This window comes from Sturnus vulgaris, chromosome 1, assembly GCF_052056855.1.
Source record: "Sturnus vulgaris isolate bStuVul1 chromosome 1, bStuVul1.hap1, whole genome shotgun sequence".
Classification (NCBI taxonomy): domain Eukaryota; kingdom Metazoa; phylum Chordata; class Aves; order Passeriformes; family Sturnidae; genus Sturnus; species Sturnus vulgaris.
The window spans coordinates 86,422,698-86,444,231 of record NC_142243.1 but is presented as its reverse complement, the minus strand read 5'-3'; the positions used below and the strand labels follow the sequence as shown (position 1 = coordinate 86,444,231).

At 37.2% G+C, this 21,534-nt stretch overlaps 1 protein-coding gene across 2 annotated transcripts in view; it reads left to right on the top strand.

Moving 5' to 3' along the window:
- ADCY2 (adenylate cyclase 2) overlaps positions 1–21,534 on the top strand; it is a 201,358-nt gene that overhangs the window by 164,070 nt on the left and 15,754 nt on the right. For both annotated transcript variants that reach the window (XM_088171170.1, XM_014872312.2), the window contains exons 16-19: positions 3,903–4,040; positions 12,764–12,883; positions 16,441–16,625; positions 18,185–18,269. In XM_088171170.1, the coding sequence (XP_088027296.1) occupies positions 3,903–4,040; positions 12,764–12,883; positions 16,441–16,625; positions 18,185–18,269 (528 nt within the window). The remainder of the gene's footprint in view (positions 1–3,902; positions 4,041–12,763; positions 12,884–16,440; positions 16,626–18,184; positions 18,270–21,534) is intronic.

Sequence of the window (21,534 nt, the reverse complement as noted above, 5' to 3'; positions counted from 1 at the left end):
GTTCAGCAAATCTGTTATTCACACAGAGAATTATTATTCAACAGTGTATTCTTTCATGTTTTCCAAGGAATATCTACTCAATGGCTTAAAGATTTTTAGGGTTTTGTCACAAGTTTTCCTTTCAGGACCCTCACTGGCTTAATGAATAAGGTGGGCAGGGCAGAGTTACCAAATAAACAGGGCTCTTTCCACTCCAGAACTCAGAATGGGGCATTAAACGGCCTGGTAAGAAATGCATCACTGTTGTGCTTCTGTGTGACAAGTGGAAATAACTATTTAGAATTTAATTTTAAAAATTGCACTCTTAACATCACTCACATGGTTCTTCTGGTTACAGCCAGCAGCGTCTTGCAATTTTACCAAGAGCCATGGAAATAATAGAATCTCTTTATTGATTGATCACATTGGCTGAATGATATGTTGTTTCCTGAAATTTATGTTGTTCTCCAGACCTTTTCTAAGAGATAAAGTTGCTCTTTTTTTTTCCCCTTAATGGTAGCAGGAAAACATTTTCTAAAGAAATGTAGAAAATCAGTTCAATAAGGTCCTCTTTGCTAACATATATTAGCAAGGTCAGATGATATTGTTCAAAAATCATGTAAGCAAAGAAAAATTGGAATTATTGCAAGGAATTTTAGTACAGAAGTTACATAAGTCTGTACCAGTTTTTCAGGTACTTTGAAAGCAAAGGGAGTTCTCAGCAATACATGCTGTTCTCAGCATGGACATTGCTAAACAGTCTCAGCAATTCTGTACTGTAATTTTTTTCAATGATTACTTTCAAATCAAGAAAGTTCAAATTTAACATTTGGAAGCATTGATGTTAAAGTAGAAAAGTCTGAAAAGTCACCATCATTTGATGCTGACATTCTTGTATTTAGATACTAGGACTAAGCAGAGATTTTTCCATTTGAAAGCTAATTTTATTCTCAGAATTAGGATAGCACAAATTGCTCATATGAGTAGAGAAAACTTTATTTACATCATGTAACATTACTAGAATATGAAAGAACCTTTTTTGCAACATTGTTTTGCATTTTTTACTGAGCTGTGGTTTTTAAAGTCTTGAAATTGAAAGTAAGGACTGCTAGAGCTTGTTGAGTCCAGTGGAGTTCAGGAGCTGGGAAATGCTCCCTCCTGACCCACTGATGCAAGATCTGATGGAATTTAAAACCCAGGGAGGGAATTCTCCTGTCCCACTCCCACTGAAATTCCAGGTGCAACCTGTAGTGAGGTTGGGCATGTATTCCCAATAGGAAAATGTGCATATTCCATACACAGAGGACCAATCACACAGAACCATGGACAGAACAGCTCTCTGACAGCACCCACATAACAACAAGCAGCACCCACGTAAACATCATCAACACTGATGGTATAGTTCCTTCTTTCTGGAGGATCAGGACTAATGGAATATACACTTCCTGACTATCATCATCCACAGGCACACTTTCACTTGTGGGTCTCCTGTGTCCTATCCCCAAAATGCCATGTAATATTTCATATATTTTCCACATACTCAAATATGCCCTTAAGATACACCACAGTGTTTTACACAATTCCAAGTTTCTTTCTGTCCACTTGCAAAATTAACTGTCCTGTGCCAGCCTGCTACCCTTTTAGGCAGGGATCAGGCTTTGTCTGCAAAGGCATTCTGGAGAGGAAGATTTTTTCATTGAGGTTTCTTGGTAGATTTTGCACCAGAAATCATAACTACAGCAAGCTCTTTCAGTGATCTTAGAAGCAGCAAATTTAGTGGCTTCTGTTGATGATGTTACTCATCAACTCTCATTGCCCTTTTGATCATCACCAGGTCTTCATGTTTGCTTTGATTAGCCTTTCATCAGATAACATAAACCCTGTGAAATTCATAATAAAATATATCTCGTTTAGAATGGATAATTTATTTCCATCATTAGCTTATTCTCTTGGAATTTCTAATCCTAAAGACTTTCCTTGAACAGTATAGCTTCCTGTAATGTAATTCAGAAAGAACACAGTGTACAGCTTTATATGTATTACATATATATAATGTAATATATAACTTCTTTACATAACTTCATATATATGTAACTATATGTTTATATATATAACTTCTTAGCTATTTTATATTCCTAGTACTTTCTCAGTGTACTTGTCTAGTTTTTTGTGTCTAATGCAACTCAAACTTCTCCAGCTGCTTTTAAATTTCTAAGAAAATCACAGAACTCAGTAGGTGAAGTTGTAGTAAAGCTCCAGGTGAGCTATAGTAAAGAGTAATTAGGGCACGATTCCATGACTGTTTTAATTTGCCATAAATCCATGCTCCCTGACTCATTGGGGTTTAGGCAGACTAGACAGATTACTGAATGATTCATTTTCACACAGATCCATTCCCTGCATCCATCGGAACACTTCTCTTCTGTAGCAACAGCAGCAATCAATGCTTTGTGCTTTTTACTATATTGAAGTGGGAGGGATGACAAAACTTTTGTAAAATCTATGTGTGGATTCAAATTATCTTGAAATTTGCTTAGGGCTGAAGAACAAGGTTGGGGAGTTTAAAAAGGCTTTTGAGCAGGAATTTTTTGTTCAAAAATGCATGTCCTTTGAGTTTATGTTTTTGGGTGGGTTTTTAATAAAGGAGAAGAGTAAAGTGTGTATATATAAAAGTTGCTTGTTTTTTCCCTTTTCTTTGTCCATCTTTAAGGTTCCAGTGACCCTTCTGGAACTGAATTCAGAATTTGTCCAATTCAGTATGTGAAACTCCCTGTCATGAAAGGAAACAATATGTAAACAAAAGCTCTGCATATACAGTGAATTTCTCCAAATAATGTATAATTAGGAGCAAGATTCTTATGTGCAGTATGATAAAGACCTTCATGCAAAAGGGTAGTGTGTAGGGTAGTGGTGTAATATTAAGTAAATAGAGAAAACATGTTGAAAAACCGAATTATTTTTGTGGGATTGTCATGTTCCTTAAATTTTCTTTGCCTTTTTTACAGTGGTTTCATAAAGCTTAATTTGACATTTGGAAAGGGCACAAAATGCTTCTAGGCAACCTTATCTTCTCATTGCTAAAGTTTTGGGAAAATTAATGTTTATTGAATGTGTCACAAATCATTGTTTATTCTCTGTGAGCCTCTTGTGCCTCTAGGCACTATGCATGTATGAATGGAGACTGCAATGTCTTCTCAGAAGCAGATTAAATGAGTCAGAGTTTTTTATTGTTAATTTTTACCAAAATATAAGAAAATTTTTCTTAATTTTACTTAATACTTTTTATGTCAAATTTTATGTCCAGTTTTCTATGAAATGCTTATTTTGCCTTCTAGACAGTTTTAGGGAAGGTTGACTTGCTTTGCTGAGCTATTTTCCATTTAAAATTAATTATCAAACAAGACTCTAAAGAAATGAAAGAAAAGTCTGGAAACTCTCCTCTTTTTTGGACTGCCAGGGATACATCTAGCCTTTATTCTATGTCAAAGACTTTGCAGAGTCATTATTTACATTTTGAAGTTTCCAGAGGCTACTAAACGTGACTCTTTCAATTCAGTCAAGGCAGGTCAGTTAATTTCCAAGTGTTTTCCTGATGTTAAAGGTAATGACACTGATGTCAACTCTGTATTTTGCTATTATTAGCAATATGTATTGAATGTTTAGCAAGGTACTTGCAAATTATAATTATTTAATGGAAGTGATGTTAGTACAGATGGCAGATATTTTAAATAAATTTTTCTTTATTTTCATGTTTAATCATTATCTCCTAATTCTCATGAGACTATAATAGTTAAATAGCTCTCTACAATGTTGTAAGATTAATGCTGCCCTCAGTCTTGGGATATCTTAATTCTACCCTTGTTTATACTAATTTAATATACTAAAGATATTTTTTTTCTCTTTTCCAAACTTTTTGCACTTAGCAATGTAGCAAGAAAGCATCAGCTTCATTGTTGTGGATCCTGAAATCATCTGGAATAATTGCAAACCGTCCTTGGCCAAGGATCACTCTTACATTGACAACCACTGCTATAATATTAACCATGGCTGTATTCAACATGGTAAGGAAAAAAAGGGTATTTTTCCTGGTTTTTTTGTACACTTAAGATTAGTTGTTATTCAGTATTTGTTTAGATGTTAAATTTATGGCCTGTGGCTATGCCAGGAACATATGTGATAACAATTGCCAGAGACAGAAATGTAAAGTAGAGCAAAAGAAAACATACTCTGTAGTCAAGACCTCTGCAAACAGGATGCTCAACAAGAGGTCAGACTCTGGCTAAATTTTTTAAAGAAAAATATTATTTATAATGAACAGAAAACAATTAAATCCCAGGTTTGAATTGCACAAGTCTCGTAGTCATCTATGCATGGCTTAGAAAAGCAGCATTGCTGAAAGAATGAATTGTCTCCTCACGGGATTTGTGGAAAACTTCGTGTGAAACAATCTAAGCTTTATTCATTTTTGTGATGCTCCTCTGCTGACTCCAAAATGATCACAATGTGTACGTTATTGATTTCACATGCTTGTCTTTTTTTAAAACAAGAAAAAAATTCAAAGTTATGTCAAAACTTCAGAAGTACTGACCTATACATTAGTTAGGGCTTATGTCTACTTAAGTGATTTCAACCTGTACTTTTCTCTCCTAACAGGGAAATCCATGTAATTTTATTAGTCTTTTGCAACTATAGCAATTACAGAGTAAATCTGTCATTAGTTTGGCTAAAGCAAGAATCTTAATAGCCTGAAGGGTCTGTTGTGTAATGGGATGAGCAGTACACGGGATCAAAAGTCTTCCTTTGTCTTGTCCTGTTGGCTAAGGCAGATTCTCGTGGTAAACCTGTGAAAGTGTTCCAGTTCAGTTCTGCATCTGCAGAGTGGGAGCTCTAACATTTATTTAGGCAATGTTTTCATCATAGCATCAATGCATAGATATTATTCACGTTTCAAGTGGGTGAGATTCACGTTTCTGTGCTTTTTAAATTGCAACTCTAATGCTTCCCTGAGCTGCTGGTACTGCTGTCACTTTTGATTCATAAAGGACTTAGATATTGATAATAACTACGCTATTTTATTTTGTTTTCCCACATTTCAGGGGACCCTTAGTCAATTATTTGTTACACTAAGTACTAAAGTCGTCCAAATTATGTAATGTGGGCCTTTAAATATGAGCACTTGAAATTTCTGGCTGAGTGTTCTCTCCATATTTAGTGTTAAATTTTTCAGGTCTTGTTAATGTTGGATTTCTGTTCTTTATTTTTCCTGCTGTTTTTGAAGGAGAGGAGAGAAACACAAAACCAATTCCATTTCCAAAATCTAAAATTCACCCAACTGAATTTAGTGTGTAAGGCTGGGAGAGGAGAAACTCAAAGAAGCAGTGGCTGAAAGTGAAAATATAAACTGACTTTTCATCAATGAAAACAGTTAGCAATGGAAACTATTATTCTGAAAAGCTGTTGATTCTCAGTTAGCTGAAGACTCTATGCCTTTTTGAATTATAACCTTTAGCCATGCAAAAGTTATACAACAGCATAAACCTCAGAAATTTAGTAACTTGTAAAATGAAGAGCAGGCTAGAATTTCTCTATTTAGAACTCTGTGAATATATCAGAAGAAAAGAAAGAACCTTCTTGGTTTAAAGTGTAATTTGAGTTAGACTTCATGCATATGGTTATTTATTAAGTTAAAAAATGTAAGGGGAGATATGGTCAGCAACTGTTTTTTGCTTCAACTAAACTTCTACTAGTGTGTACAGCCCACTTCAAATTTGGCCTTCAAGTAGTAAAAGACATTCTAGCAAAAAAAAGAAGTTGCTCAGTACATAACTTTTAGAAAAAGGATTTAATTTTATTGGCTCATGTCCAATTTTATGTGGACTGAATGTTATGGTAAAACCCAATAGGCTGTATTTTAAAGTCTTAGAGCCTTATCAGCAATGTTACAGTGTTATAAATAATCATGGTCCATAATATTCATGAGATGATAATTTTAAGTACAATTCCCACCTTGAAACTAAACCTTAATAGTTTGACTAGTAAAAATTACTTTAAATGTGATTGTGAAATTTGCATTAGCAAATTGTGGGAGAGAGTCTGAAGTATCATTATTATATCTCCAAGCAACATGTACTTAATAGCATAGTCCGTTAACTGCCTTTACTTCCATGAACCATTTCAGTAGAAAAAGGCAAAATGTAGCCATTAAGATTTAATGGAGATAAAAAGTGTCTAACCATGCCACACCTAATAAATCATCATTAAGACCAAAATGTCAAGTTAAAACTCAGTCTTCATGGTCAAGGGAGACTGGAGAAGAGTGGGGGTGCAATTTCATTTGAAATTTGCTGTGACATATGTAGTCCTGATCAGCAAAGGGAAGTTAAAAATCAGCTAATGTCACATAAGTATCAAATAGCTCTGAGCTGAAGGGAGAGGGTAAACATTAGATCTGGTGCTATATAGAAAGTAGGATATCTATCAGTGGCTGAGCTGTTTTTGTCAAGCAGACCTGCCTTAAACTGGCTAGGAGAAAGTATCCTGCGTGGAGCAGTCCAGGTGGCCCAGGGAGACAGTAGGAATGCATGGCTGTGAAGGGTTAACACTTGACGACTGAATGAGTGACTGCAAGCAGTACATCAAATGACTGTGCCTCACCATCCTCTGGGATTAATTTGATCTCACGGAATAGGGCATGATAAGAGTCCTGCAACAGCTCTTGGTTTCAGTGACTTCTGCATCAAATGCATGAATGGTTCTTCACACAAGCAACAAGATCTCAGGGTTGTACTGTGCCACTAACTCTTAATTACTCTAACTGCCAGCTTTAAGATTCAGGATCATGGAATCACAGAATAGTTTGAATTGAAAAGAATCTTAAAAAGTCATGTAGTTCACCTCCCCCCATGGGCAGAGACATCTTCAACTGAATCAGATTGCTCAGAGCCCTGTCTAACCTAACTTTGAGTGTTTCCAGGAACAGGAAATCCACCACCTCCCTGGGAAACCTGTTCTAGTGCCTCACCACCCTCATCATATGTTTCCTTATATCTTGTCTGAAAATCTATCCTGTTTTAGTTTAAAACCATTACCTCTTGTCCTATCGCAACAGACTCAGCTACAAAGTTTGTCCCAAACTTTGTTAGGCCCTTCAGGTACTGGAAGGTGCTCTAAGGTTTCCCTGGAGACTTCTCCAGACTGAACAGCCCCAGCTGTCTCAGCCTGTCTTCATTGGACAGGTGTTCCAGCCCTCTGATTTCCCTTCTATAGATATTACTTGCTTTTCTGTCTTTTCATCCAGTGAATTTTAGCAACTGGACTGTTTCCTCTTAAAGAACACATGTTTAGGAATGTGAAGACTGAGAGAGGTTTGAGTATTTTTGCTTCATTGGTAAATGTACATCTGTGAGTCCAAGCTGCCTTAAATGACGCAAGTATTGGCCCCCTCTAAGTCATGAATTGTATCCTGTGTTCAAATAATGACAAATAATTAATCAAACCTGCTTTCATTCTCATAGTGGAAAGTTGGTTGCTTTAATATACCTTCCTTTTAGTGTAGCTGACTGTTGCTGAACTTTTATTTTTAATTGTTAAGCTGTTTGGCAGATACACTCTAATGATCCATCCCACTGTGCCTGGCACATTGAAGACTGTTTTGGAGGGTGCCTAATACATGTCTTTCAAGGAGAATAAACGCTGTCTAGAGGTTGGCCTGGCCAGAAGGTTGAAAGGAGAAAGCACAGCTGAAGTAAAGTCATTTAAGTGGTACTCGCAGGGCCAAGTCAAAAATCTATTCCAGGATTTAAGGAACTTTGAAAAATCAGTATCAATCTAGGTGCACTGGATTAGCAGAGATGCACAAGCAGGTGAGACACTGCTCTGAAATCATGTTTACAGCAGTTGTGATTTCTCTCAAGGGTGTGGGAAGAGATAGAGTCCTGCTGTCACAGCCGTTATAAGTGAGGATCTCTCCATATCTGTCAAATACAAAAATCAGTCTGGCTGAGTCTGTGAAGGTCCAGCAGGCTCCTCATCTTTCCTGTTGGTGGGAGCTTTGAACAAGGCAGTGACTTGCTACTACATATTCTCTCTACAGGGGGCTAGGAATTGAATACATGGTGGCACAAAGATAGTTATGCATTTTCACTTGGCACAAAAACTTCCATAAAAAAGAAATTATTCAGCAAATTTAATTTGGTCCATTTGACTGTTAACAAGAGGCATGACACAAGATACCAAATAATACAGATGTATGAGAACCGTGATGTTAAGAAACCTTGTACAAACCCAGAAGCAAAATGCTCTAAAATTTCTGCTAAATGCATTTCAGTACGTTCTGGATTTTCATTACCCTTTTACAACTTACCAATTTCTCAGCATCACTTTTATTTGTTTAAAAATTGCATAACAGTCTTGCTAGGAACTTAGCTGTCATTAAACCACTCCTTTTGAGCTTAGGAAGAGGGTGAATGAAGGGAATTTGTGATTCTTTACACTATTCTGGGGGCATTCTTGTGAGGATCTGGGAATAAAAGTTCTGACTCAACTGCCAGAACAACTGCCATTTTTCAAAGGAAGCTTTGATATGCATTCTACATCCAAGTACTTTCATACCTCAGTGAGAAAGATGGCTTCTTTTTTATGAGATCTAAACAAGTGTGTTATGTTGTTGTTTTCAGCCAACAAGAGAGATGCACGAATTTGCTTATCCCATGTTTTGGGGGGAGGGTTTGTCACCACATGGCTCCCATTGAAAGGTTATTTTCATTACGTGAGGCAGAAAACTCACAACTGAGGATTGCAGATCATGTGAACACAAGAAAAGAAAAACCTATTAGAATATATCAAGTTAAAATAAGAATGCAATGATAGCATGCTCAGACGTTCCCTGGCAAACATTGGTATTCATAAAAAAATACTGCTTTCATTTGAGTATTTGAGTAGGTGTGAGTGCTTAGTAGGACTGAACCTACTGTTAGAAAAAATACTATGTTGAAGAACAATATGTATCTTCAATGCATGATAGCAGATGTAGATAACTGAGGAGAGACAAGAAAGACAAGTGCAAACACATCATTCAGAAATAATTGTTGTTTGGCTCATGGCAGGTGACAACACTTCCATATCCTTTTTTTTCTCCTTTTTTAATGTATTAATATATACATAGATATACCATATTTCATATACTGTTCTGTGTATATAGGTAACATTTATAGGTCAGAAATGCTTTGTGCAAAGTTCAAAACCCAAATTAAATGCTTTAATAGAAATTAACATATATAAATATGCATGCCATATGTGTTTCTATAATATAATTGTGCTTGAGTTCATATTATATAATCTTTGCTCTGGGGACATGCATAAAGTGGGATTCTGAAACTAAATAATTCATGTTAACAGAAAAAGTATATGCACTGTTAGTGGGATGTGGGCTCCTTTGGCAAATGCACTTGTTAAAAGTTATTAAATAGCTGAAGGCAGGGAGGGGGAGTAAATCCTCAAAACTGTCTGAAGGGCGTTTGCCCAAAATTGTTAAAAGAGGCAGGTGAGCATAAGCTGGCTTAAAAAGTAACCAAGCAACTTCAGAAAGTCTAAGTAAAGAAGGAAATAGTGTGAAAGGAAACTCAGAATCACAGAATGGATCAGATGGGAAAGGACCACAGTGGGGTCATCTGGTCCAACTTTCCTGCTCAAGCAGGGCCAGCCTAGAGCACACGGCACAGGATTGTGTCCAGATGATTCTTGAACATCTCCAGTGAGGCAGACTCCACAACCTCTCTGGGCAATTTAGAAATGTGTAAAAGAAGACAGCTATAAGTGGAAAAAGATGACTGTTAAAACACTATTTTGACACTGTCATAAGTCACCTCTCTGGCATCACAACTCTGCCTCAGCCAGCAAGAGCAGCCTGCCTGTTGGATACTGTGAGCTGCCTGCGTGCAAATGGACCCCAGCACAGGCTGGGACAAGCAGAGACCCTTGCTCAGGTTTGTCCCTGCACACCAACTCGCAGGGCTGTCTGTCCAGCATGACCATTGACAGCTTGAAGGGAGCTGCACAGGTGCACACAAAACTAGAGTTCCTGCAACTCCTTTCAGCAGTGTGTGCCAGCAGGGGAACCTGCGTTCCCAGAAGAGGGAGTGTGTGCATTTCACCCACACATCCTCTGGGAAGAGGCAAATGTGCATGTAACTCTCTGCATGAGCACATCATTAGACCTCCTTGGGATCAATTATAGAAAGATATTTTAAAATCTGTAGGAGTTTATTAACATTTTGTAGGGTCTGTTTTTGTGGCTTATCTATTATATTTTCCTGATACTGATCCTGATTCTGACTTTGTAGTTCACTGATGGCAGGTTAATTATATGTAGTTTCACATACACAGTTATGTTAGCAAAGCAAGAGAACCCAAAAGTGCAACTGCATAAACACAGATGAGTGCCAGCTTGGTTTTGGTAGTAGGTGGCATATTGGTAACCTTTGTAAATCCACAACCTTGGGCTTCTGTTGGAGGGGAGTTAGAGAGAGAATGGCTTCAGACTCTTCTCAGCAGAGCTATAAAACATATCAAAGGGCATCAACACAGGTGGTGACATGGCAGGTTGCATAGTCTTTAGAAAGACAAAAGAAGTCACTGTGCAGGTACAGTGCTGACTGCTGCCAAGGGGGATTGTGGGTCTCTGTCCTTGGAAGTTTCCAAGACCTGGCTGTACAGAACTATGACTGACCAGATCTAACCTTAGTAAATGAACAAACCATTTTGACCCACATTTAGTTGCTCCAAGTGAAGCAGTTCAGGTTTTCTCTGTAACAGTAGTTAAAGACAGAAATGGAGGAAGAATTTAGAGGTGAGTTACACAGTGACTACCTGCAGAGAACAGCATGTGAGAGGGAGGTGACCTCTGGAGCTCTGTTCTGGTCAACCATGTGTGGATTTTCATATTTAGTGTGTAAGAGAGACTATGAAATTCATTAATAAATTAAGGTGACAGTGTCTGTGAGGTAAGGCTTGGGATTTTAGAAAGGAAGAAGTCAGGTGTGGATTTGAGTAAAAGAACTAGGATGAAATTTACTAGTAAAAAGATGAAGATTATAGTTGGTCTGGCAAATTAGTGACAAGAAATTCAGAAACATGTTGGAAACTCATCAGATGGATAGGCAATGAGTTCAGGATTTTAATTAATTATTGTGGGTTTAATGTCAACTCAGCTGATCACAATAACCATCCACGTGACTGCTTTTAACTCATAGTAAGTATAAACTGCATTTTTCTTGGTGAGTCCCAATGAAGGAAAGCTACCTCACATTTGCTGAGCGTGATGTTAATAGCTGGGGTGATGTCCATGTGCAGAATGTGTTAAGCTCCTGTAACATCAAGACCTGTCTGAGCCCCAGCTGCATGAGGTACAGTGAGCTATTAAGGTTTTGTAGCTGTGAGCATAATTCTAGATATATAAATTCAGTTTTTATATTCAATTTATTCAATACATATAAATACCTCAAAGGCAGGTGTCAAGAGGATAGTGCCAGGCTCTTTTCAGTGGTGTCCAGCAACAGAATGAGGAGCAATGGCCATAAACTAAAACATAAGTTCCACCTCAACATGAGGGAGAATTTCTTTACATTGAAGGTGAAAAATGCTGCCCCGAGAGGCTGTGGATTCTTCCTGTCTAGAGACTTCAAAACCCACCTGGACATGTTCCTGTGTAATCTGATCTAGGTAACTGTGCCATGGCAGGTGGTTGGACTGGATGGTCTCAAGAGGTCCCTTCCAACCCTAAAAATTCTGTGACTCTAGGATGTATGATAATACATTTTCTGCAGAATTAGTATTAGTGCTATTGCATGATTCACTGATAAAATCCGGGAAGTGTCTTGGCAGTTTTGGTCACTCAGAAGGTTGAATTGAAAGAAATATGTACAGAGGGTGACTAATTAGACTAATTATGGGAACGAAGAGTTTGTTTTCAGGGAAGGAACGAGAAAAAAACATAGATGGATGAGCACAATGAAGCCTGAGATGACACTACATATTAGGACTTTAAATACTAGGGAGAGGAAGAACCTAAGTGAAAGCTAAAGGATGAGATTATGACAAGAAGAAAAACAAGAGAACTGGTCATGAATAGTGGTTAAATGTAGAAACAGCTGAAATGTTGAGATTCAAACTACTGGAATAAATGTAGTCACCAAAATCTAATTTATTAAGAAAGCACTGGATCACTGCATCAAAGGGATCTGTATGATGATGGTTTCCTGTGTGATTACTGGCTGAGTTTGATGACCCAAGAGATAACTGGATCCACTTTTCAGTTTCAATTACATTAGTGCTGATATTAATGTTAGTGTTATTATGTTATTGGATCTGTGTAAACCAACTTCAGTAAAGACTTCTTATTCTTTCTTTAATTCTTCCTGTGTTTAAATAGGACATTCAGTTGAGGTAAATCCAGGAATTATTCATATGGAGTTTATTTCTTCATTGTCTCTTGGGTGTGTGAGCTTTTGATATATGAAAGCAATATAACAAAGAGCCTTTTGTCTTTTATTCAAGTGGAAAGTGTCAGATGAAGGTTAGCAAAGTTGTTTTTGTTTTAGAATGCTGGAACAAGTAATCATGGTATGTCATCTTCCTTTTCCTAGTTCAAATTAAATATAAAAATCTAGTAGGATACCAAAGTTAAATGGTTACATGCAAGGCTTTCTCTGCTTCTCCATTTCTAGTCTCTATTTTGACCTTAAACAGCTGTCATGCTAATGGATTATATGTTGATTTTTTTTTCTAGTTTTTCCTGGATAATGCTGTGATAGCTTTTCCCCCAGTTCTTAATTCATCGAATGCAAGTTTTCCTAATTCAAGTAATCAGACACGGTGGTGTATACAAAATAACTGTTTTTTCCTACCGGTAAGTTCATTTCACATTTCTTTGTTTGTTTACAACAATTACACTGAATTGACTGTTACCAGATCTGCTTGAAGTTAAACACCCACCCATTTTTGAGACTACAGTAAAAGCTTGAATTTTTTTTTAGTCAGCTGCAACTGCATTTGAAGTAAGTGGGAAGTTAAATGAAATTAGTACTTCTGAAAATAGAGGTTTTAATGAATGTCAGATTAAAAAAGCAGGAAACAGCATAATAACAAGGAAGCTTAACTCACCCATGCTAACACATTACAAGATATCAAGATAACACACAGCATCTGCAAAGCAGACTGTGCACTGGGAGCCAGGTTAGTCTGCAGGAAGGCTTCCCATGGTGGGAATATTTTCAAGTGGCTGACCTGAAAATATTCACCATTTTCATCAGGTGTGAAATTGTCACACTTCTGTCATTGCATATTTGGTAAGAGGTGGTGTGAGAGGGGTGGAAATAAAACTCTCATGTAGCACTATATAAACTGCTTAAGAGATCTGAACTCATCTGAAGAAGATGTTATAATGTGAACAAAAGCACAATGGCACATGCAGGAGGAGGGGGAAGGACATTGCTGCAGAAAAGTGGGAACTGTGTCCTGGAGAGCAATGATTCTTAAAAGGATTAGAAAAGACCTGCAGTTGAAAATAGTAATCCATATATTATGTCAAAATAGATCAGCTGGGTTTGGGTGGATAAACTGGTGGCAATGAGAGGAGAAGGGAGTTATTTCATCTCTATAGTGAAATAATGAGACCATTACCAAAATGGTGTGTCCTGATTTCAGGATTTATAGCTTTTAAAGTATTAAAACAAATTCTTTCATCTATGAAATTTTGTCTTTGATAGATTGGCACAAAAAATTATGTTAAAATTTCTCTTCTGACGTTAATAAATGAAAAATTAAAGTTAGCTAAAGATTTTTAAAACTTTAAAACCTCTCTCAAATATGCATTGTTTTCATCTCCAGACACTGCAAATATTTTAGCTTGAAAAAGCTATAAATTCCCTTTGAGTTATCACTTCTAGTTTTTTTTCTTTAATCTAGGATTAAAATTTCTCTCTCTTCAGTCTATAAGATATTGAATACTTAGACTGACAAATGTTTACTTCCTAAATTAAAAAAATTGTTATTTTGAATCTGTGCTTGTTTTAAGCTTTATTCATGTCGATAAATTTTATGATTTATGATAGTAAACCTGACATCTATTGACTATCTCATCTAAAAAGAGTATATAAGAGCTTTGAGAATTACTTTAGCCCCAGTTGAATTAAGTTAATTTTGAAGCAAAGCAATTGATTTGCCTCCTTCTCAATCCCCAAAATAACATTTTTGATTAGTATAGCTTTTTAAAAAGACTTAGCAAAGATTCCTCATTAAATTATAGCGACATTTTTGTGTTTAGTTTTGTTTTGGTTTGGTTCGCTATGATGCTTCTGTAGTTTCCATGTAATAGAAGTTGACGATCTGCTCCTGGGACAAAATACAGTCTGGTATCAGTGCTGCCACCTCCATGTGTTAAATAAATAAAAGTTATAATGCTGACATCTAAAAAATGCAGTTTTGGAATATATTTTATTTGACTAGGAAATTTTTTTACAAAATTACTTTGTAATCAAGTTTTTCTGTATAGACATGTGGGAGCAGAATTCCTTCTTACTTCAGTAAAGATCTTTATACCCACAGAACTGTAGAACTCTTAAATTTTAAAAGTAGAGATCAGATGCATTGGGCTGAATCCTAAGGGTGTACTACCCTGGTGCAAGGCACCAGACTTGTGATCCCAGTAAGAAAGACACTCAGACTCTCTAAGGTATTGGTTAAAATATCTTTATTATCTATCACAAGAAAGAAAAAGAAAACAGATGGAGCTATGCCCCTTCAGATGCTGAGAATCTTGATTCATGCAGCATGAGGTGCGGATTCTGTCTGTGGAGAGGTTACCCAGCATTTTCCTCTTTTGAGCTGTTAGAGGATTTTCTTAAAAGGAAACATTGCTATTCACTGCTTCAGCTGTCAGAGAAAAGGGACATCCATGAGAACTTGCCGTTGCACTGTTGGATAAAGCCAAGGCTGCAGAGGTGGCATCACATTGGTACCAAGTGGGAGCTGCCTGCAGGCTCCTGGGTTGTTGGAGCTGGCTGAGCTGGCTGAGGTTATGCTGGCCAGGGGATGCACTAAACAGACCAGGGGCCTGTACCTGCTCAGCTTCACTGCTCTGTGGGTCACCAGACTGTCCAGATCTTTGCATGTTGCTCACTGAAACACTGTGTTGCAATGCAAGGTCTGCATTCTTAAGTGTGTGGCTATGCCACTCTTTAATTCATCCACCCTTGTCTGAAATTTTGAATCTATTCTATGTATTCCTATGGAAGACTGTCAGAGACTGTTCCACTTGAAAATTTCTGGGTCTTTGTCAAACAGTATCCAGTTGGGGATTCAAGACCGACTTTGCTTGTTTCTCTTTGGAAAACTGATTTCAGCAGTAGAATGCCTTATTGACTCAAAAAAGGATGCTGCTATTTTTATGTAACATTGAATTTGGAGTGTGACCTCCTCTGAAATGCAGCTATGAGAGAAGTTTTCTTTTTTGGTGATTCTGAACAATAGTTCTATCTATTTCTTATTTCAGCCAGATCTTCGAGCAAATTACAGTAGCAGCAAAGATTGAGATGGCAGATAAATTCTGTCTGATGGGTGCTGTGAAAATTATCCTTCTTAGTGATCCTCCAAAATTAGTATACTCTGATTCAGGTTCTGTCAAAATGCTGCCATCAACAAGTCAACAGTAGTCTGAAAATAGCATGACTAGAAATAGAATGCTTTGTAGTTTCAGAAAAGAAACTTGCTTGCAAGGTGCAGGACTGTAATTTCCAGGAAGCATTTTTGGCAAAGGGGTTGCATATTAAAGACTAAGATAATGATTCTAGAGATGATTCCTGTTTTATCATTAATTTTGATGCCATAATCAATTTCCAAAAAGTATCAGGAGAAAATATTTTTCCTGGAATTTAACTTCAACTAGACATATTTTTGTTGATATTTATGACATAGGAAAATGCTTTTTCTTTTTTTTTTTTTCCTAGAGTTTCATAACTGTGTACTGCATCAGTTTATAACAACTGCAAATATAGGCAATGAAATTATTATTTTCAGGCCCTTAGATACTTTACCTTGACCCAAATGCTAGCAAGACATACAGGGTAATCCTGGGATTAAGCATGAATGAAAATTTTACAGTGGAACAGGAGTAAATCTTATGTCAGTATGCTGGCAGCAGACTCCTACATTAGATTTCAAAACCAGTAGTGGTATCCCACAAATTTAGATGAGTAAATCAAAAGTGTCAAAGGGTGGAAATTAGGGAGCATAAATTTATTTTTATTGACTGTCTATAAACCATAGTGTCCCAGACTGTGATAGATTGCACACTTCAGTGGTCAATCAATAATTTGTTTTCTAAAGTAGCCTGAGCATTTTATTATGCATGATTTCATACTCACGAGCCAAATTCTAAATATTTTCCATTTGATTTCTCTTTGCCAGTATTTTATATACAGCTGCATATTAGGGCTCATTTCCTGTTCTGTTTTCCTGAGGATAAATTATGAGTTGAAAATGGTAATAATGTTGATTGCATTGGTGGGCTACAATGTTATCCTTCTGCACACTCATGGGCCCATGCTGGATGACTACAGCAAATTTATGTATGCAATGGCACCTCTTAGAAGGTAGGTGGCTAACTCCAGTCTTTCTGAAGTTAAATACTACCCATGGTAGGTTTTACATCATGGAACATATATTTTTGGCTGTGTAATCTGAGTCACAGTGTAAAATCAATGTCATGCTGTAGTAAATATTTGATTTGTCACACCTCAGAGCAGTAGAATAAAGTAAGTCTGGACAAGGCATTTAAATCACATACGATAGCAAATAGTCTATGGTTTGATTTGCATTTTTGGCATAAAGGATGTTACAAAGAAGTCATTATCAAGTTTGTTAAGGCTTCAGGCTGCACATCATTGAGGCTTTTAGGGGATATTTGCTACAAGCTGAAGGAAATCAGTTTCCCCAGAACTAGTACACAGTCTGAAATGTTTACAAATGAAGTCTTAATGACTGAAAAAATTAGTAGACCAACAGTTTGGGTATTTTTTATTTTATGTTGCTGTGCCTGTGCATTTGTATCTTAAGTTTTTAGTGAGACTGCTGGTGAAAATATGTAAGACCAAAATTATTAATCCAGTTCCTGTTATTGCTGTGTAAAATAATTTTTGAAGAGCTGTAATTTCTACCTCATTTTCAAAACAAAGAGGTGATTCTCTTCTGTGTAGGCCAAGTGTATGGCATATGCCACACCAGAAAATTTGGATACTCAGAGTGTAGTTTCAATTTAATTTTTCCTGTGCTGTAACAATCATGGAAAAGGATCTCAATTAAAAAAAAAAAAGTGCAGGTTTTCTTTGCACTTAAATCTAAAGACTGAATGAACAAACCCAAGTCTTTGTTTCCATGTTGTTATTGGAAAGGGTATGTGTGTGATGGTATGGAGAACCAGGGGACAGTAGATTGAGCTTGTGCTTCTGGCAGCTTTGATTTTGTCAGTCAAGCCCTGTGTCTGTTGGTATTTTCCTTCCAAAATCTCTCACCAAGTTTCTTGTTTCAGTGGCATGTGTAGGAGTCTTCTAGTATGAACTCTTTCTCATTGCCTTTAGTGACTTTTGCCAAAGCAGAGCTTTTAATAAACTCTGTACAAGATCTAGTTTGTGCCTCCTCGGATGAAAAGGTATCTTGGGAGTTAGGTCCTTTAATTTCTGATTCTTCACATTCATTGGATATAGTCGAGCTCTCCACAATGGAAATACTGTTATTGTATTAAAAATCTATTTTTATTCTACTTGTATAGAGTAAGCCACAAATGCTCTCCATTTGCAAGTAAAAAATGGTATTATTTTTCCTAAATTCTCATCTTATTATTTGAATTCAAAATGTAAGCACATTTGCAGGGAATGTAGAAGAGTTAATTAAAGCTACATAATATAGATAATGATATTTCATCAAGTAATATATCATATCATATCTCATATCATATCTCATATCTCATATCTCATATCTCATATCTCATATCTCATATCTCATATCTCATATCTCATATATCATATACTATTTAAATGTTCTTAGTTTATGTGCTAGAAAGTAGTACATATAAATTGTGGTCTTATTTTTGTGCTCAAAGTAATATTGGTTTAACTTTTGAGCAGCCTGCTCTACTTATGTGTTTATTTTATAGGCCAGGAATACTGAAGGACCTGAAGACAATGGGCTCAATTTCCTTGTTCATATTCTTCATCACATTGCTGGTTTTGGGTAGACAGGTAAGATGCACACTTCTCTGCACCTGCACCAGAGGACACAATGCCAGCTGCCACACACAGCCTGTCACCTTCTCAAAGAAACACCCTTGTCTTTTTCTGTCCCATACCCTTACAAAGGACTGTCAGGAGGATGTATATAAATATTTTCTTTCTTGCCTTCCAACTGGCCCTTAGAACTCACCAATAACTCTCACTGACATGATGCTGATAGTGTACTGTGACTATTGCTTGTCATCCTGACCGATACTGGCTCGTAGCTTCCCAGTTTGCTCCCATCTGTCTGCATCCATCTGCTGTCTCCCTGGTTGCTTAATTGCAAGCTATTTTCTTCACAGTTATTACAATTTGGTGCAGACACAGAAACAATATAGCGTGCACACAGAAGTGTACCACATGCTGAGGCCACGGTTGCACTAAAACTGTGACCCAACAGGAAACTACTCTTTTTATTACCCAGTTGTGCTTTTCCAGAACAAATGTGATCTCAGTGGTCTTACTCTCTACTAAGCTGAGGGAAGATGCAAGGGCAGTTCTTTCTCTAAATCCTCAGGCCTGTACAGGATTCATGGCTAAAAGCTGCAATTCCAGCCCATTGTGCCGGAACAATGCAATGCACAAGACGGGGCTCTGAAATGGAAGAGGCAATCCATGTTAGATCCCATGAACAGCCTGAGCCTTCATAGACTGCAGCCTTGGCAAAGACTTTATTCCAGACTGCCCTTAAATCATTCATTTACATTACAATTCCTCAAAAGGTAATGACTGTCATTTAAATTGCCATGCGGTCCCTGCAGGTTATTACACAGAAAATTCTTGTCTGGCAGTTTCTTAAGTATTTATTGTAGTGGAACATCCTTCTTGATTTAGAAATAACATTCCTCATCTGCCTTCTCACCAGCAGCACATGAGTTTGTTCATTTGATGGTGGTGACAGAGTGGGTCTAGGGCACAGCTACTTTCCCCCAGAAAGAGGGACAAGTTCTTCACCACATCAGTGGAGACTCTTTAACCCTGTCAACCCAAGTTTCAGATGGAGGCAGAGGGTGCAATACCATGAATAAAAGAGAGAAGGAATATAATCTTCACTGAGAAAGGATTTCTTTGTAGGTTCAGTCACATCTAAAAGAAAGTTTGTTTTGCACACAACTTCACTGCCACACCAATTAAGAAATGATCGTATAATGGAAAAAGTCTTCATTTTCAGAGCTGTAGGTCCAATATCCTTGTCATGACAGCACTTATTTGTAACGTTTCAGTCTTTTGCCGTTGATTTTTCTAATTTATTCTCCCTTAAAGAAGGAGAAAAAAAACTTCTGCGTTTTCAAACACTCTCAAGCAAAGTCTAAATATTACTGGGAAATGTTTTGAATTAATTTTAATACATACCTGGCATAAGACCTGCCATTTTATGTTACTGTTGATGATATTGATTGGTAGCAAATGCATAGAAAAAGAATAGGAGAGGAAATCAACCTGCATAGAGTGACCTTTCCAGGGACATATACTTCCCACCTTTTGCCAGTTGGTGTTTCTGTGGCTGTGTTTAATAGCTATTGGCTGTTCTCCTTTCTGTTTCACTGTCTGATGCCTTTTTAACCCATTTTTTTTCCTGGTATTCCCAACACCTATAATGAATTTCACAGTTTGATAAAAATTCAAGTGACAGTGTCTGTCTTTCTGTTTTTAAACATCCTCTTTTCTACTTTCACTGAGTGTTACCTGCAGGATGCTGTTGAGCAACCTTGGCAGTGTCAGTAAAGTAAAATTCTTCATTACCCTTCTTCCACAGAGGGTAAAATACAAGTAATTTCTCTGTTAGTTATTGCAATTTTTGCCAATAATGCATATTTTTCTTCTTTTGATATCTGATTATTTTAAAAATGCTAAAGATAATAGCCACTGATGAAAACGGTGGCCTTTCCACTTCTCTTCAGCTGCCATTGATTCTCCTCTGCCCTCAGGACGAGTAAACATAAAGTTCATCCAAACAAAAAGTGGATGCTTTCCTGCAAGCCTAGCTCTGTGAACATGCTCATCACTGGTCATAGAGATTCCTCTCCCGAATCAAAAGCAGAGGCAGGGGATAAGTGCCTCTGGTTCAGTGGGGATGAAGAGAGGGAGATTTAGTATATCATTACATGGTTTATGAGCCTACTTAATTCTTTTAGCTGCACAGATAGCATCACTGCTGGAAGAAGCAGACCTTCCCTCAGCTGCTTATTCTTATCCTTTTGTCTCCTCATTTGTACTGGCATAGCTCACTGTGAAGATGTATAGTGGATCAGAATAGGGAAATGGTCAGGATTAAAAATTAACCGTGCAGAAATGGTTGGTTTTGAGCCAGATCTATTTTCAAGATTTATGGCGTGGCCACAGCAATGTTTGTGCCAGAAGAATGAGAGTGAACAGGCGAGGTAGAGAAAGCAAAACTGCTTTTTATGATGGCCCTGCCAGCATAGGTGACAACCATTTCCTGACACTGAGATGAAGTGACTCATTGCACCCTGCGTACAGATCCCCAGAGTCACTTGGTAACGGGCTGGCAACAGGCAGACAATGTGTTGAGAATGGCGACTCTTCTACCCTTCCCAGGAGAATCCAGATTGCTGTGGGCTTCACTGTATAAAGGATGTGCTCACATTTAAACACTGTTGAGTGCTAAATCTCTCTTATGATCTGCTTTGAATCCAGTATTGATATAGCCTATCAATTCCTTTCTCAACAGTACCTAAAATATTATGTGTCCTCTTGCTCTGTAGGCTGGCTGTATATTTTTTCCATGATTGATTATACTGTAGTTACCCACACTGAATTTCATTGGTAGTTTTACTGCTGAGGTGCTTGTGGCAGCTTCCCTGAGCTGTAAAAACTGTTTCTTTGTTGTCTCTGTTCTGTTTTTCAGGGAGCTTTTATTTTGTGAGGGGATTCTTCTCTTTTTGAACAAAGTAGTCTCTTCAAGAGCCTCTTCTGAAAGAATTCAATGAAAACTTATTTCAATTTTCACTGCTAGTCACATGACTATTTACTTCTTTGTAGGAGATGGAAGCATGTTTACAGAAATTATGTCAACTCTTCAATTGTATCAGCTTTAGCCAATATGCCTAAATAGCTCTTTTCCTTAGCATTCACTGTTCTTTTACGAAGTAGCTTGCTCTATTACTCCTGCTTCTTTTCCAAAGACTTGCCTTATATCTGTACCATTTGTCAGTTTTCTAACACTGTCTATTTTGACTTATCAGGATAACCACCAAAAGTTTCATATAAT